At 31.3% G+C, this 15,092-nt stretch overlaps 3 protein-coding genes across 5 annotated transcripts in view; 2 read left to right on the top strand and 1 right to left on the bottom strand.

Annotated features, from left to right (window-relative positions):
* The first annotated feature begins 4,171 nt into the window (after positions 1-4,171).
* Positions 4,172-7,286, top strand: LOC107017446 (vetispiradiene synthase 2-like). The gene is made up of 7 exons (XM_015217673.2): positions 4,172-4,285; positions 4,418-4,691; positions 4,890-5,268; positions 5,560-5,778; positions 5,853-5,988; positions 6,100-6,345; positions 6,878-7,286. The coding sequence occupies exons 1-7, from the start codon at positions 4,172-4,174 to the stop codon at positions 7,175-7,177; spliced, it is 1,668 nt and encodes a 555-aa protein (XP_015073159.1). The 3' UTR covers positions 7,178-7,286.
* Positions 7,287-7,620: 334 nt separating this feature from the next.
* On the top strand, positions 7,621-10,572 carry LOC107017997. The gene is made up of 2 exons (XM_015218323.2): positions 7,621-7,943; positions 9,147-10,572. The coding sequence occupies exons 1-2, from the start codon at positions 7,641-7,643 to the stop codon at positions 10,455-10,457; spliced, it is 1,614 nt and encodes a 537-aa protein (XP_015073809.1). The 5' UTR covers positions 7,621-7,640; the 3' UTR covers positions 10,458-10,572.
* Positions 10,573-10,645: 73 nt separating this feature from the next.
* LOC107017998 (tRNA(His) guanylyltransferase 1-like) overlaps positions 10,646-15,092 on the bottom strand; it is an 18,946-nt gene continuing 14,499 nt past the window's right edge. For 2 of the 3 annotated variants that reach the window (XM_015218325.2, XM_015218326.2), the window contains exons 7-13: positions 14,215-14,471; positions 13,399-13,530; positions 13,263-13,307; positions 12,576-12,745; positions 12,338-12,423; positions 11,456-11,560; positions 10,720-11,088 (exon numbers count right to left, since the gene is read on the bottom strand). In XM_015218325.2, the coding sequence (XP_015073811.1) occupies positions 10,936-11,088; positions 11,456-11,560; positions 12,338-12,423; positions 12,576-12,745; positions 13,263-13,307; positions 13,399-13,530; positions 14,215-14,471 (948 nt within the window). In that variant the 3' untranslated portion in view covers positions 10,720-10,935. Of the gene's footprint in view, positions 11,089-11,455; positions 11,561-12,337; positions 12,424-12,575; positions 12,746-13,262; positions 13,308-13,398; positions 13,531-14,214; positions 14,472-15,092 lie in introns of all 3 variants that reach the window. The other variant, XM_015218324.2, reaches the window with a different exon arrangement.

The following is a 15,092-nucleotide window of genomic DNA, read 5'->3' as shown; positions in this document are numbered from 1 at the left end:
CAGTCACACTCTCATTTAGTCGATCTTGATAGTCCGAATACGAGAAGTGTCTTAATCTAGACACTCTCCAAGTTGCTAGGATCCAAATGAAAAAAGGAAATACAATGGTAGGATTTGCCATCTTTCTTATTAAATAATGAAAAACCAATTGATCGGGAAAGGTCTTGTTCATGGTGGTAAGCGAGGGAGGATTTAGTAAAGGGATAATACCGCTTTATACTAATATAGTCCCGAGTTGGTAATTAGAGTTAGAAGCTTCACAGCTTCATATTTCCGCTCTCACTCAATATTAAATAAAATTAACTTCAAATATTATTAAATCAGGTTATACAGTGAACAATTAAATAAATCATAATATTAAAGACTATTCTAAAAGTAACATATTGTTGATAATCTGAATTCTCCATGGTTAATGTCTTCTACTATTCTATACCCTTGTATTAAAGCAAGTTGAGAATTAAGACGAGTCATAACTTTATAACGTTACACAAATAAAAACAATTATTACCAAGAGAATAACAATATATGCATAAATATCATTCAAAAATCACTTTTTATATTGATTTACCTCATCAATTTATTATAATTTTCAAAATCCTAATTTTCTTTTTATTCAAAAAGTAACACCAAAACATATTTTTAGAAATGCATGTGATTCTATTTATGTAGTTTTTCAATTTTTAAACGTAAAATTACAAAAAATGAAATTAAAATATTTAATTTAGACCTAAAAGAATTATTTAAACAATAAAACTTGAGTTTGATCAATAATCATATATCTACAACTCTAAATTTTAAAAGCACTTGATAAAAAATTTACCATATAAAAAGGAATCTAGTTTTTTTTAACACGTACAAAAAATAATGGTATGTATAACTTGGACTGATATTAACAAAACCAAGATGATTCACAAATTTTAATTTACTTTTCTTAGTTACACCGTTGAAAATCATGAAAAGTAATATATAGAACTCCTAGATAGAATTTTTAAATAACATGCTGCCTAACATTTCTTTAATTTCTAAAAAGTGTTTCTCTCACATTTTTAAATTATTATAGTTTTCAGTATAAATAGTGATACCAATAGCAAAAGACCAGGCACAAAACACTCAAAAACCCAAAATTTGAACAATTTTCCAGATTTTACAAAGTATTATCACAATATAGCAACAATGAATTCATTGGTGGAACTGTAATATTATCACAATATAGCACAAAATAAATAATTTTTCAAAATTTTTGAACAACTTTTTCAATAATAGATTGTTATAAGAAATTTTTTTAAATAGATTTTAAAAAGTATATTTCAACATAAATGAAATGATTTGACATTATGACATATCTAAGAATTGTGAGTATATGATAAATGAGTAAAATATGTTGATATCTAATCGTTTTTATCTTTTACATAATTTATCTATATGTTAGATGTATAATTGTCTTGTTAAAATAGAGTGATGTTTTTATGTAGTGATTAAACATCACTTTTTTGTTTTTTGTACAAGAAAATTTAGAATCTGATAATTTTATGGTTAGAATAACTCCTTGTGAAAAAAAATTGTATGAAAGTTTTCGATAATAAATATTAGTTATAAATTAGTTGAGACGTTAAAAATGTACACCACAACAACATAAATAATTTTTGAGACAATCTACTCGTTTGAGGTCAAAAGTTCACTACTTTTTGTTATTGTTACTTTGTTAGTCTAACAAAATTTGTAGAATGAGAAAAATAAATTTAAAACGACAACAAAATATTGTTAACCCTTTTAAAAATTCATTCTTCATCAAACTGCTGCTCTGAAAGCCCTTCTAGATGTTTCATCAATACAACTTTATAATTTTTTCAGTAATATTTATGTATAACTTTTGCATTATGAAATTACAAGTAAATCAACGTATTAGACTCTAGAGTACTCATGTTAAACAAATATTCTCGGACATTAACAAAAAATTAAAAATGAATATAACCTAGATAACTCAAATGCATATCAATGACTTGGGACATAAAGGACAACAAATCTATGTTATTAGACATATCTTTTGTAACTTAAAATATATATTACTTTTATTTGGAGCAAGTTTTGTTTCATATTCTTTAAATTAAGCTTGCCGAAAATAGTCATAACTCACATAAAAAATATTTAGAGGAGCCAAATGAGAAGAAAAAAAAGAAAAATAATAAAAGAACGAAAGCTTTGTCCAAGTGAGATCATATACATACCAAATGAAAAATAATCTATACAATTTTAAGGAGACCACAAAACAGCGAGAAAAATCATACATTAAAAGGAGTAAACTATGAGTTGATAACAAATCATTCTAACCATAAAAGTTCCAATTTTTTGAAATAACATACCTCAAAAATTGACTAACACTTCAATTGACTTTCAATCCTTAAAGTACTCATAATATCCAATGATAAAATTTAGTAAAAATAGATAACAACAACATAAAAATAAAAAAAGATATGGACATAAAAAGTTATTACTTCTTCCGTTTAAAAAAGAATGACCTCATTTCTTTTTTAGTATGTCTCAAAACGAATGACTTCTTTCTTTTTTTGGTAACATTTTAATTTCAGCTTTTCACATGGCATGCTTAAGGCCACAAGATCAAAGGACAATTTCGTACATTTGACCTAACTTTAATTTAGAACAACAAGATTCAAAAATTTTCTTTAGATTCTTAAACTCCGTGTCAAGTCAAACCAGGTCATTTTTGTGAAATGAAAAGAGTAACTCTCAGAGGATTTTCTTAAAAAACACAAAATTGCATCCGTGTATTTGAAGGAATTGAATGACATTGTTGATGGAAAAAAATAGAGATTTTAATGTACCAGGTCTAGTAAAAAAAACTTGCTTGAATACTTCATTAACGTTAATTATTTTATCTGTACTAACAAATACTTATAACAATAATTTTGTAGAAACATAAACAAAAATAACTATTAATAATATAAGTATAAATTAATGACCGTAAGAAATATACTAGGATCTGTAATAATAGAATGAAAAAACAAAACAATGGTGTCAGTGAACCATTTAACATGAGCAAGGTACACAAATGTTTAATTATTAGAGGAAAAAGAATAAGAAGAAATTCAAAATTTTCGTTGTTTTAAAATGAGAGGAAATTTCTCTATTTATAAACAACAAAGACTAGTTTGAATAAATAATTATTGTATCTTATCAGAGAGGTCACAACTCTTTGGAAAAGTTACAATCATTCGGAAAGTCACAACCTTTCATAAAAGTCACAAATTTTAATAAATTCGCAACTATTCGAAAAAAGTCGTAATTTTTTATACAAGACGCAACTTTTCATAAAAATCACAACTTTTCATAAAAGTCACAACTTTTCACGAAAGATGAAGGCTAACTTTGAAAATAAAATAAGCTAAAAGGAAATCCTTATTTGTGGTGGCACCACGTAGGTGAGCCTAGGGTTCTTTATGTATTTATTTGATTGACTATTTGACACTAAAGAAAATATAAGAAAAATTAATAGCTAGACTTAAAATAAAATATTACTCTAAAAATGCTAAAATTACTAGCTTATTTATTAAAATTAAAATTTTAAAAAATATTTTAAAAATAATTCTACAAAATTTATTCTAAAAATGTGATTCTATTTCTATAGTATTTTGATTTTTAAAAGTAGAACCTACTAAAAATGAAATAAAAATATTTATTTTAGACCTAAAAAAATATTTAAACATTAAAAAAATGTAAAATTTGAGTTCAATCAAAAATCACGTATCTATCGCTCTAAATTTTAAAAGCACCAAGGAAAATGTACCATATAAAAAGAAATCTTGTTTAATTTAAGCCCTCTTTAATATAAGCTTTTTAACACATACAAAAAAAAAAATATTGGTATATATAAACTTGGACTGCTACGTTTATCTACTTCTCTTAGTTACACTATTAAAGACCATGAAAAGTAATATATTCAACAATATATAGAACACCTAGATAGAATATTTAAATGGCATGCTGCCTAACATTTCTTCAATTTCTAAAATGTGTTTCTCTCACATTTTAAATTAGTATAATTTTCTGTATAAATAGTGATACCAATAGCAAAAGACTAAGCACAAAACACTCAAAACCCCAAATTTTGAGTAATTTTTCAGATTTTACATAGTATTATCACAATATAGCAACAATGACTTCATTGGCTGGAAATGTAAATCATGAAAATGGAATTTTTCGTCTAGAGGCCAATTTTTCTCCTAGTCTATGGGGAAATACTTTTAGCAATTCTACTCGGAATAATCAGGTAAATATATGTATACAATCAAATCTCTTTATAATGATGTATGTTGTTTTAATTAAATCATGTTATTATTATAGATGACGACTGTTATAGAATATGGTCTGACTGTATATGCTTGTTTATTTGTCTTTATAGATATCCGAAAAAGTTACAGAGGAGATTGAGGGTTTGAAAGAAGAAGTAAAACACATGATAATAAGCACTACTACTACTAGCAATGACATTGAACAAAAAAATTATTTGATTGACACTCTTGAACGTCTTGGAATTTATTATCACTTTGAGAAGGAGATTGAAGATCAACTAAGCAAGATGTTTGATCAAAATGTCATTCATGAAGAAGATGATTTACACAAGATTGCATTATATTTTCGATTGTTTAGACAACATGGATATCCAATCTCTTCTGGTATGTTTCTATATATACACATTAGTTTCAATGAACGTCTTACATTTTGTTAGACTGAACATGCTTTCAACATGATCGATGATAATATAATCACACCTTTTTTTTTTGTCTTTTCAATTATTGATACGAGGATATGAGACTTTGTTCACACATCCAACAGTAACTCTGACATAACGATATATATGTTTTGTGAATTAGATTATTTCAACCAATTTAAGGACAACAATGGAGAATTCAAGAAAACTCTAATTACAAATACAAAGGGCTTGTTAAGTTTGTATGAAGCAACACATGTTAGAAAACATGGTGATGACATATTAGAGGATGCACTTATTTTTGCAAAATTCCATCTTGAGAGGATAACAAATGTACATACATTGGATTCTACTCTTGAAAAACAAGTAACACATGCCCTTATGCAATCTCTTCATAGAGGAACCCCAAGAGCTGAGGCACATTTTAACATTTCAATATATGAAGAATGTGAATCAAGAAATGAAAAACTACTAAGGCTTGCCAAATTAGATTACAATTTGTTACAAGTGCTACACAAGGAAGAGCTTTGTGAACTCACTCAGTAAGTTGTTTGTCCTACTTTCTTTTTTTAAAAAAATATTAATTAATTTTTTTCGAGTTTTTAATAACTCTTTAATTTTAAATTTCCACGTGATATGTTTAAGATCATAAGATTAAAGAAAGTAAATCGTGGTATATCTGATATATTTTTATATCAAGATCAGAAGATTCAAAAGTCTTTTTAACTTACTTAAATAAAATTTATGTCAAGTTAAAATAGACAAATAATTAAACTGAAAGAGATGACAGTATATATTAAGTTAACTAAACATTACTCTTGTTTATTGTGAAGGTGGTGGAAAGATTTGGATTTTGCATCAAAACTTTCATATGTGAGAGATAGAATGGTGGAATGTTTTTTTTGGGCAGTTGGTGTGTACTTTGAACCACAATACTCTCAAGCTAGAGTTATGCTTGCAAAATGCATAGCTATGATTTCAGTAATTGATGACACATATGACTCTTATGGAACTCTTGATGAACTGATTATATTCACAGAAGTTGTAGACCGGTATGTCATATAAATTAAGACAGAAAAAAAAAGTATATCTACAATTAATTAACCTCTTTTTTGTATGATTATAGGTGGGATATAAGTGAAGTTGATCGACTTCCAACTTATATGAAACCGATATATATATCTCTTCTCAATCTCTTCAACGAGTATGAAATCGAATTAGAACAAGATAGATTCAATGGAGTTCATTATGTCAAAGAGGCAGTATGTTACTTAATTAAAAACCCTAATATGATTATTTTCTTTTGATATTATGAATTTTTCAACTACATATATATATTTTAACAAATGTTTTAAATTTTTTCTTTTGAATAGATGAAAGAAATTGTGAAGAGTTATTATATTGAAGCAGAATGGTTTCTTGAAGGAAAAATTCCATCATTTAAAGAGTATTTGGGTAATGCATTGGTTACTGGAACTTATTATCTACTTGGACCAGCATCATTATTGGGCATGAAATTAGCATCAAACAAAACATTTGATTGGATGATGAATAAACCAAAAATTCTTGTGGCTTCTGCAATAGTTGGTAGAGTTATTGATGATATAGCAACTTATAAGGTATTGTCATATATACAATTTTGTACATATATACATTTGGGTCAAAATAGATGGACGCACTCATTTTTTAAAAAGAAAATGAGAAACTATGCAAAATATATGTTTAGTCATTGATAAATATACATAAAATAAAAAAAACTCTGAATCGAACTCAAGTATTTTCTATGATTTTAGACTATTCTACCACTTAACCCTACATGATCTTTAATAAAATATTTTCACCATTTTTATTTATAATCTTCAACTTCTATTTTACACTTCAAAAATTGGTCCCCTCCTTCGTGTTTTTTTTTAAAAATAAATATTAAAAATCAAAGGATTGCGTTAATTTTTTTAAGAAAATATATTTTTGCATGAAAAAAAATTTGACAGATCTTCGGTGATTGTCTTTTTTTTATAAATAAATAAAAACTGACTGACAAAATCGATTTTTCCTTAATTTTTTGGACCTACCCCGTCCATGGAATTTTTCATTATTTTTAGTAGTGATTTTTTTATAACAGTCTTATGATAATTTTTTTTTTCCTTATAGATTGAGAAAGAAAAAGGACAACTTGTTACAGGAATAGAATGTTATATGCAAGAAAATAATTTATCAGTGGCAGAAGCAAGTGCACAACTTTCTGAAATTGCTGAAAATGCATGGAAGGATTTGAACAAAGAGTGCATTAAGTCAACTGATTCAATGCCTACTGAAATATTGCTGCGTGTCGTAAACTTAACGCGTCTGATCGATGTCGTTTATAAGAATAATCAAGATGGATATAGTGATCCAAAAAATAATGTAAAAGCTGTAATCGAAGCTTTACTCGTCAACTCCATCAATCTGTAATCGATCAACATGAAAGATGGTCAATGAAATAAGTCGATATATCTGCTTTATTCAATAATTTTCATTATGTAATTTGTTATATTTTATGTATCATTTAAATTAAAATTTTAATTATTTTATTTGTGTGTCTAGTATATGTCCTACACATTGTGATTTATTTGGAATTTTCTTTGGATGAAACATCAAGCAACTTCCAAAAAAGTGTAGTCTATAATTTCTAATTTTTTATTTTTTTAGAATTAAACGATTTAAATTTATTCAAACATTTTTTTAATATTTTTGATTATGTATTACTAGTAACTACGAAAAAAGTAATATAATTCAAAATAATATTAAAAAATCTGAAAATTTTATAAAAAATAAATTTGTTTTATTCTTAAAACACGAAAAGTGTCACTTAAATTGAAATGGAAAATTACAATCTTATAAAAGCCCGACCCGTTTACTCTTTTTTTTATCAACCATGATTGTAAACGTAGGACTATTGTCCTCCTCAATCAATTCTACGGCAACTTTTCCGATTAACAGGAGGTTCAATGTCGCCGGACTTCCGAACCCTTTTGTTCTCCACTACCGGAAAATTAACGGGTCCACGTTTCCTTCTTTTCTTTGGCGGAAAATTACAGGTGGTGGGAGAATCGTAGGTGCGGTGGAGATGGATAAAGCAGAGAAAAAGAGGGGTCCGGTGAGAATAGTGGGGATTGTTGGAGAGGGTAGTGTTAGCCCTCTCAAGTCTACTCCTTGGCTTGACGTCATGCTTCACACTGTGAGTATTTTGCAACTCCGATTACTTTCTTCAACTCGAAAATTATATACAGAGTTAAGCATTTTCTAGAAATCGAGTACTCCTTTCATCCCGATAAGATAAATACTTTTCAAATTTGTGGCTGTAAATCATGATAAATCGCGTATTTAAAGCTAAGTTATTACTGAATATAGAAACACTGTATTATTACTTTAGTGGGAGAAGGTCAATTTGCACCCTTACTCTCGTAAAAAGGTTATATTTAGTCCTCGTAATAATTTTTTTTGATATATTTGTCCTTGTGTTCAATTTCGGATACATATTCGTCCTTGACGGTTAAGTCTCAGTGCAAAGCATTACAAATGCATTACTCTTTTTTGAGACATTTTTGATGAGTTCGAGTAAAATAGGTTAGAACAAGGGTGTAGCATTTTTCTTGTTCTTTCCGATATTCTTATTGGAAAGTAAACTAGGAAGCTTTCACAATTTGAAGTTGGTCTTTTGAGTAAAATAGAAAGGGACAAAAATATGGAGTCCGGAGTGAAAAATATTAACAAAAATTCCATATAGCAGCGATTTTGCTTTTTTCGTTGGACAAAATCGCTACTTCTTGAGTGATTTTGTCGTTTTGGTTAAAAAAAAAAATATGTACAATGTTGGATTTTTTGTTAACATTTTCACCCTTTAGGCTCCGGATTCCAAAAATATGTTGCTCATACTACTAGTTGATAGAGTGCTGAAATTCTGTTCTGTTGCTTCATCATCCTGTTAATTTGATGATGAGCAATATCCGCTGCTGGTTTAGCTACTTGTAGGAATGAAATTATGAGATAATCTGGCAAACGGAAACATACTAGTTACGAGAGAAAAAGAAAGGGAAAAGCAATACGTAGAGGAAAAGAGAAGAAATGTAAGGTGTATGAATAGCTTTTATGCTGTGGAAAAGGTGCATTTTTTCTTTCAGAGAACTTCTATATTGTGGAAAAACTGGATGACAAATCACTTATAATAAACTGTCTGGCCTCATATGCTTTATGCTATAAACGTTCGCTAGTATGAAAGAGGTTCAGATACTCATTGAAATATTCACCCAACATTACCGTAACGAGGCTTGTTTTTTGTGAGAACATTGCTTCCCTTCACAGGCCACAGTTATGAGAGTATATGTATATGAATTGTACTTTGTTGATGATGTTGTACTTTGCTTCCTTTTATAAATGCAAGGCAGAGAGACTGAAATGGGTTGATGAAGAATTTGAAATGATTGTCTTTTCTGACAACTTTGTCAAATCTGAAGATGAAACTGCCAACCACGTCAGCAATGAACTGGATCATGCTGACATTTTGGTGGTCGTTGCTGTCAGAAAGGAAGGATCAGTCAACTGGATACAGTCTAACAGCCAGAATGTCCCAAACATCATATGCTTTGATTCCTCTATGGAACTCAGAAACAAGCTAGGTGGAAGTTTTGTTGAAACTAAAAAGAGGGGAGACATATTTAGCAGTTTACTTCCATTCTCTCAATCTAAGAAACTGGATGAATCTGTGGAGATAACCCAAACAGTGTTTGACGCTTGGGAAAGGCATAATTCTGATGACATACGGTTCTGCTTATTAGTTATAATTAATGCTTATATAACACCGGTCTCAGCGCTGAAGAACCTTAGAGCAAAAGGATTCTCCACCTTGAACTGCATGGTGACAAATTGCGGGCCTCAGATATTGAACTGTCTATTAGATCCTAACTGTAGAAAGGCACTTCAATGCTTGAACAACTGCAGCCCTGTAGATCAGGTATGCAATTATCGCTGTATTGCTTCATATGAGAGCAAATACCTGGAAGAGTTCTCTCTCTGTGTGCTACAGAAGAATAATTGTCTTGAGCTCGATGCAAAGATTCCTGAAAAGCCTTATGTGACTCCAATGGCAGAGTTTCGAGGGGAGAAATTGTCTTCTGAAATTGCTGAAGACCTCTTTGTTGGTTGGTTAGGGACATTGGAATGGAGTTGGCGCGTTGTAGCCGGGCAGAATCCAGCTTATGATCAATTTCCATGCCAGTACCAATTATTCTATCGGGGAAAAGCTAGAGGATCATTCTGGTATGAACCAGTTTTCCAGGTAAGAACACTTTTAGGAGACCTAGTCTGGAGAAGGCGCAAGTATAGAGTGAAAAGAGGAAAAGTTACCGGAACATTTCACTTCAGTGTATTGGATAATGGAGTCGTTTCTAACGAGTTCTGGACAATTGTGGATGTTTGTGATGATTTGAGCTGGGGTCTGTTCCACTATCATGGAGCTGCACGAGTGGCGGGGCAGTCATATACTGGGGCAGTTCTTGTGAGCCCAGATGGACAATATCCAGCTGAGAAGGAAAAACAAAGGTTGATATCTGCATTAGATAGCTGTGGTATCAAGGAGTGGGAGCTATTCAATGTTGATAATTGTTCATGTGAAAATGCACCATTGGGGATTCCAGATGGCTCAAGTCTGCATTCTAAAATTCAAGTGCATGGACAGACACATTCTTCAGTCTAGGAACCTGCATTTTTTTGTTAAAAATGAATGTGTTATGTATAGTTTATTGATATGTTGTAACATCCTGTTGTAAAATTATAATGTTCTCAATGTCAAGTGCTGCCATTTACATAAATTTGAGGGGCGGACTACGTGATTATCCTTCGATTTACCTACTTTTCAATAAGAATGGAAGGCTAATTCTCCAATTCCAACCAATGTCATATTACTTATACCTGTTTTAGGAGTCCCTAACTGTATGCTAAGAAGATGAGAACAAATATAGAATGTGATACAACAGAAAAATCTTGTTTACTAAATGAACCTGAGTGAACTGCAATATACAGGAGAGTTTTGTTAGACAAATCTCTAAAAGAAGAAAAAGGGAAAAAAATCAAAATCAAATGGCTAATCTACATATTTGACAAAGTTTGGAACTATTTTTCTAATGTGATTAAAACTGGATTTGGTTAATAACTTAGGTAGCAGCTCCTCAACTTCAAGACAATCGAAGCATTTTATTGCTATGGGGCCGTAAAATTGTTAGCAATGGTTCCTCCTCATTGAGTATTCTTGGATGTTCTTTCCAAAAGCTCGTCTCAATTATGTTACAATGTTCAACAACTACTCTCTCATTTCCTGTTGGTTCATCCTGGGTTCAAAAGCAAAAAGTAAAAGTGAATACCCACTCCATCGGTTTAGTCTATAATAGAAGTCAAAAACAATGGCACTTGTTGCAAATGAACTTGAGATTGAACATCTGCCGGATTTAAATGAAAACATGCTTATGATGGAGTTAATTATCACATTAAGAACCAGAAAACACTTGTTAAGGTACTATACTTGTATTGTTTATATTCACAACAGAACTTTTTTGAGCACAGAGTTTATTATCCATATGGTGGTAGAAAGCCTAAAACTAAAGGATACAGGCTTGGTATGCAATATCATCAAAAACAACATAAAGTACTTCAAGCAAACATAGCATCTTCAGCAGAGAGAGAGAGAGAGAGATTTACTGTGTCTCGGAAAACAGAGGACCCCATCCGAAAGATAGTTGGTAACGCATTGTAATCAATGCCAAACTTGGCAAGCAATTCATTTTTTTCTTGAGTTTGAGTACCCTGCAGAACAAAAGGGTTAATGTGGTCATTGGAATATCAAGATTACTCTCAATAGTGAAACCTGCTTGTGTATGATCAGAACAGGATGAGAGAGATATGCACTAACAGATTACTTTATCAAGGTCAAATCAACGCTGACGGTCTAAATTAAAGTGCATAGTCGATTTCTACAGAATCAAATTACAAAAAGATATTCATTTACACTATTATGTGTCACAATCATGTGGATGAGAACTCTATCGTTAGTGATTGAGGCTTCAGTGCCTTAAGAGTTCACATAGTATGTCGGCTTATGCTTTTAACATAATCTCATCTTTGTGAAAATCTCAATTTCTATAACTATGTTCCTCCAAGAGATACATGCCCGGAATAGTGCTCAAAAACTAAGTGATAGCTTGAACAAAATTTTTAACTGTACCCTTCAAAAAACTGAAGTACTTGCCATGTGCTAGGCTCAAATAAGGATACTGCAAAATCGAGAAGAAGCTTAAAGAAAAGACTAACTAAATGTATTTTCATTCAGCTTTCTGGCTATCAGAACTACAAGTGAAAAAATCACACCCTTAAATACAAAATGTGTGATGTCAACAAGTATACTGATACTTCACCACTACAGGCTGCAAGACTATTTTCTTCAAGGTGCACATGGCATAAAAAAGATAATCCAGAAGATTTAGACAGCAAAATAATCCATAGAATCACATATTATAATAGATCATGCTACTTCATCCAAAAACAAGAGACCTGCGCCATAAATTAAGGAATTAGATACCACACCTTCAGACAGCTTTGTGCTTCAGTTCTGCTCTTTCCAGACTTAACAAGCAGCCAGAAACAAGTATTGTACTGATTGTTTATGTGACCTACAAGTCAATATATTGACATAAGATTGTTAAAATGATACAATTCATTCTTTGGCTTGCCAGCAAGAAGAATAGGTCATAAAAACCCATTTCTTCATATAACCTGATTACTGTACTTGAAATTCTTAATAAAATAAAAAGGGAGTACTCACAATCAACTTGTCTCCAAGCCAAGTAATCTCGAAGAATCTCAGATGATGGATAGCAAACTGATCGTCCATCAAAATAAGGTGGTTCTTTAAACTCTTTCTCAGGAAAAAACTCTTTCCACTTCATCACATACATGGAAGAGAAAAGAGAAACAATGGCAGAGACAATTTCACTGAAATAATCAAAATCATAAGAGCAAGTCAATATAACTACATTAAATATAACCAACAACAAAAAATTCAATATAAACATTATGTAAACTACTTGAGGATGGCCCTCATACAGTTGCCAAATAGACTCTACACTGAAACTTAATCAAATTAATGAAAAAGCTTTGAGAAATCGTTGTATGTAAGAGATTTTCTACAAATGCAAAATATTCTAGAAGGGAAATTCCACCATTCAGACAAGCAAGCATTTTATAGGACACATTCTGACAAAACTTGCATTACGCACAAGAAATGAATTTTTGCAGGATCCTTTAGCATGTTGTTCACAGATAATTGCACTATGTTCTTGCAGGTTGGCAACTGCAGCTGAGTGGTGTCAAAATAATCTACAAGCATCATGGATTCTAGAAACAGGAAGAAGGATTTGATTTTGACCTTGAATTGGTTCCCTCCTAATATGTGGTTTTAGATAAACACTATACTTACCTAGGAGCTTAAGAAAGGTGATGAAAGAGTTACCTTGACCACCTCTGATAGAATAGAGAATCTTTCTTCAAAACAAAGCTGAAAGAAAAATTGATCTCTCAAGATAAAAGATATAGGAAAAGGAAACGATATGTTAAAAGTGAATCAAAGATGTTAAATGAACTAATACCTGTATTCATCACTCACTCCATATGCAAAGATAATATCCTTAAACATCTCCAGCAAAGACACCGCGCAAGAGTTCATAAGTTTCAGTGCGTGCTCATCATTTGGCTTCTGAAAGCCATTATCTTCACAAAACCTACAGTGGATCCCATCAAGATCATGAAACCAGCAAGTCCAAACTAGAGTTCTTGAATAACATGCTCAATATTGGACATGACTTTATACTTGTGAAATTACATATATATATATATATATATATATGTATGTATATATATATATATATGTGTATATATATATATATGTATATATATATACGTGTATGCATATATTACAACTGTGTACTTGTGTCTGACATTTTTAAGGATCCGGAATGTTTCGTACAACTTCACTGTTGTTTCCAGGTCATAATAGAAATTTAACTTGGGAAATGCGTGGAGTTTCTTCTTTAATCCGGAGGTAGAAATCCACAGACTTGATAAAGAAAATATGCATATAAGAAAAACCAGCTCCCACTGAAACATGGATTATATTATCCAGAAAATGCATATTACCTACAAAATTTTATGCTTGATGAAAATAAGAAGCAAGAATAATGCCACATCTTTTTGACATGAAACGTGGGATTTGAAGCAAAAAGAATAATTCAGTCTAAAGAGCATCACAGACAAGAGAAACGGTATCAACTGGAAAAGGGAAAAGAAAAAGACAAGCGCAATTACATATCAACAAAGAATGATATCAACACTTCTTGGTAAGTCGAGCAGAAGGTCATTAAACAGTAAAGAGAAGACCAGTCAGCAGAAATTAAGGCATGAATTACCTGTGGAAATGACAACCGTCTACCCGGACTACAATCCAAGTAGATAACATCAACCTGCTTTCAAACTGGAAAGACCTCAAATACTCGGGTTTAATCTTGTTAATCCCTTCAGCGAGCGAACCAAGTTCCTCGGTAAGGCATGTGTAGTTATTCCAGAACCTTTTTGTTGCTACATTTTCTGAGTGAACTATGACCGCTTTCTTCCTTGGTCTTTTAACAGGAGTGCCATCTTCACGGTATTTCACAATATCGTCCACCTGTGTTAAAAGGGAAAATATAAATTGTCAAAGTGGACATGAAGATGCATGATATGAAGTAGCCACGTATCGTGATGAGCAAACTGCATCACATATACCTCCTTCTCTTCCCTTTCTACTCCTATAGGTGGGGGTGAAAGTTCATGGTTTAATCATAGAGCTTGTGTCAGTCTTTTTGTGATTGAGAGGAAAAATTTAAACATGAAAAGAATATGTCTACTCGTCGCAAAAGAGTCCTTTAACGGACATGCCATTTTTATATCAAAAATATAAGAGTTACACATAACTGCTCTACGAAGAAGCACAACAATAAGATGACCTCAACTAGGCTCAGACTTTGGAGTTCAATTACTACTACTCTTACCCTTTTTTAGGCTTACCATTTAACTGTATGAGTATGCAAACATTTTAATTTCAAGTCAAAGAACTTGTTAAATTCTACAAAAAAAACATTTCTCTAAAATTATAGGGCTGGGTTTTGCTTTCTAGTTTACTTTTTGCAAGTAAGAATGTAACGACCTGTTTAGTCGTTTTGAGCAGCAGATTTTATTTCTGGAAAAACTGTGTGAGTCGACGGAACCCACGACGGACCGTCATGGGCACGACGGGCCGTCGAGGGGG

This window comes from Solanum pennellii, chromosome 4, assembly GCF_001406875.1.
Source record: "Solanum pennellii chromosome 4, SPENNV200".
Taxonomy (NCBI): Eukaryota; Viridiplantae; Streptophyta; class Magnoliopsida; order Solanales; family Solanaceae; genus Solanum; species Solanum pennellii.
This window is presented reverse-complemented; position numbering and strand designations above follow the sequence as displayed.

What these genes read in the sequence shown, in the direction of transcription:
- LOC107017997 (XM_015218323.2), top strand. Translation starts at nt 7,641, where the DNA reads ATGATTGTAAACGTAGGACTATTGTCCTCCTCAATCAATTCTACGGCA. An exon ending in TTGACGTCATGCTTCACACT is followed by an intron (nt 7,944 to 9,146) that starts GTGAGTATTTTG and finishes TATAAATGCAAG; the next exon opens with GCAGAGAGACTGAAATGGGT.
- LOC107017446 (XM_015217673.2), top strand. Translation starts at nt 4,172, where the DNA reads ATGACTTCATTGGCTGGAAATGTAAATCATGAAAATGGAATTTTTCGT. An exon ending in TGGATATCCAATCTCTTCTG is followed by an intron (nt 4,692 to 4,889) that starts GTATGTTTCTAT and finishes TTTGTGAATTAG; the next exon opens with ATTATTTCAACCAATTTAAG. An exon ending in GAGCTTTGTGAACTCACTCA is followed by an intron (nt 5,269 to 5,559) that starts GTAAGTTGTTTG and finishes TTTATTGTGAAG; the next exon opens with GTGGTGGAAAGATTTGGATT.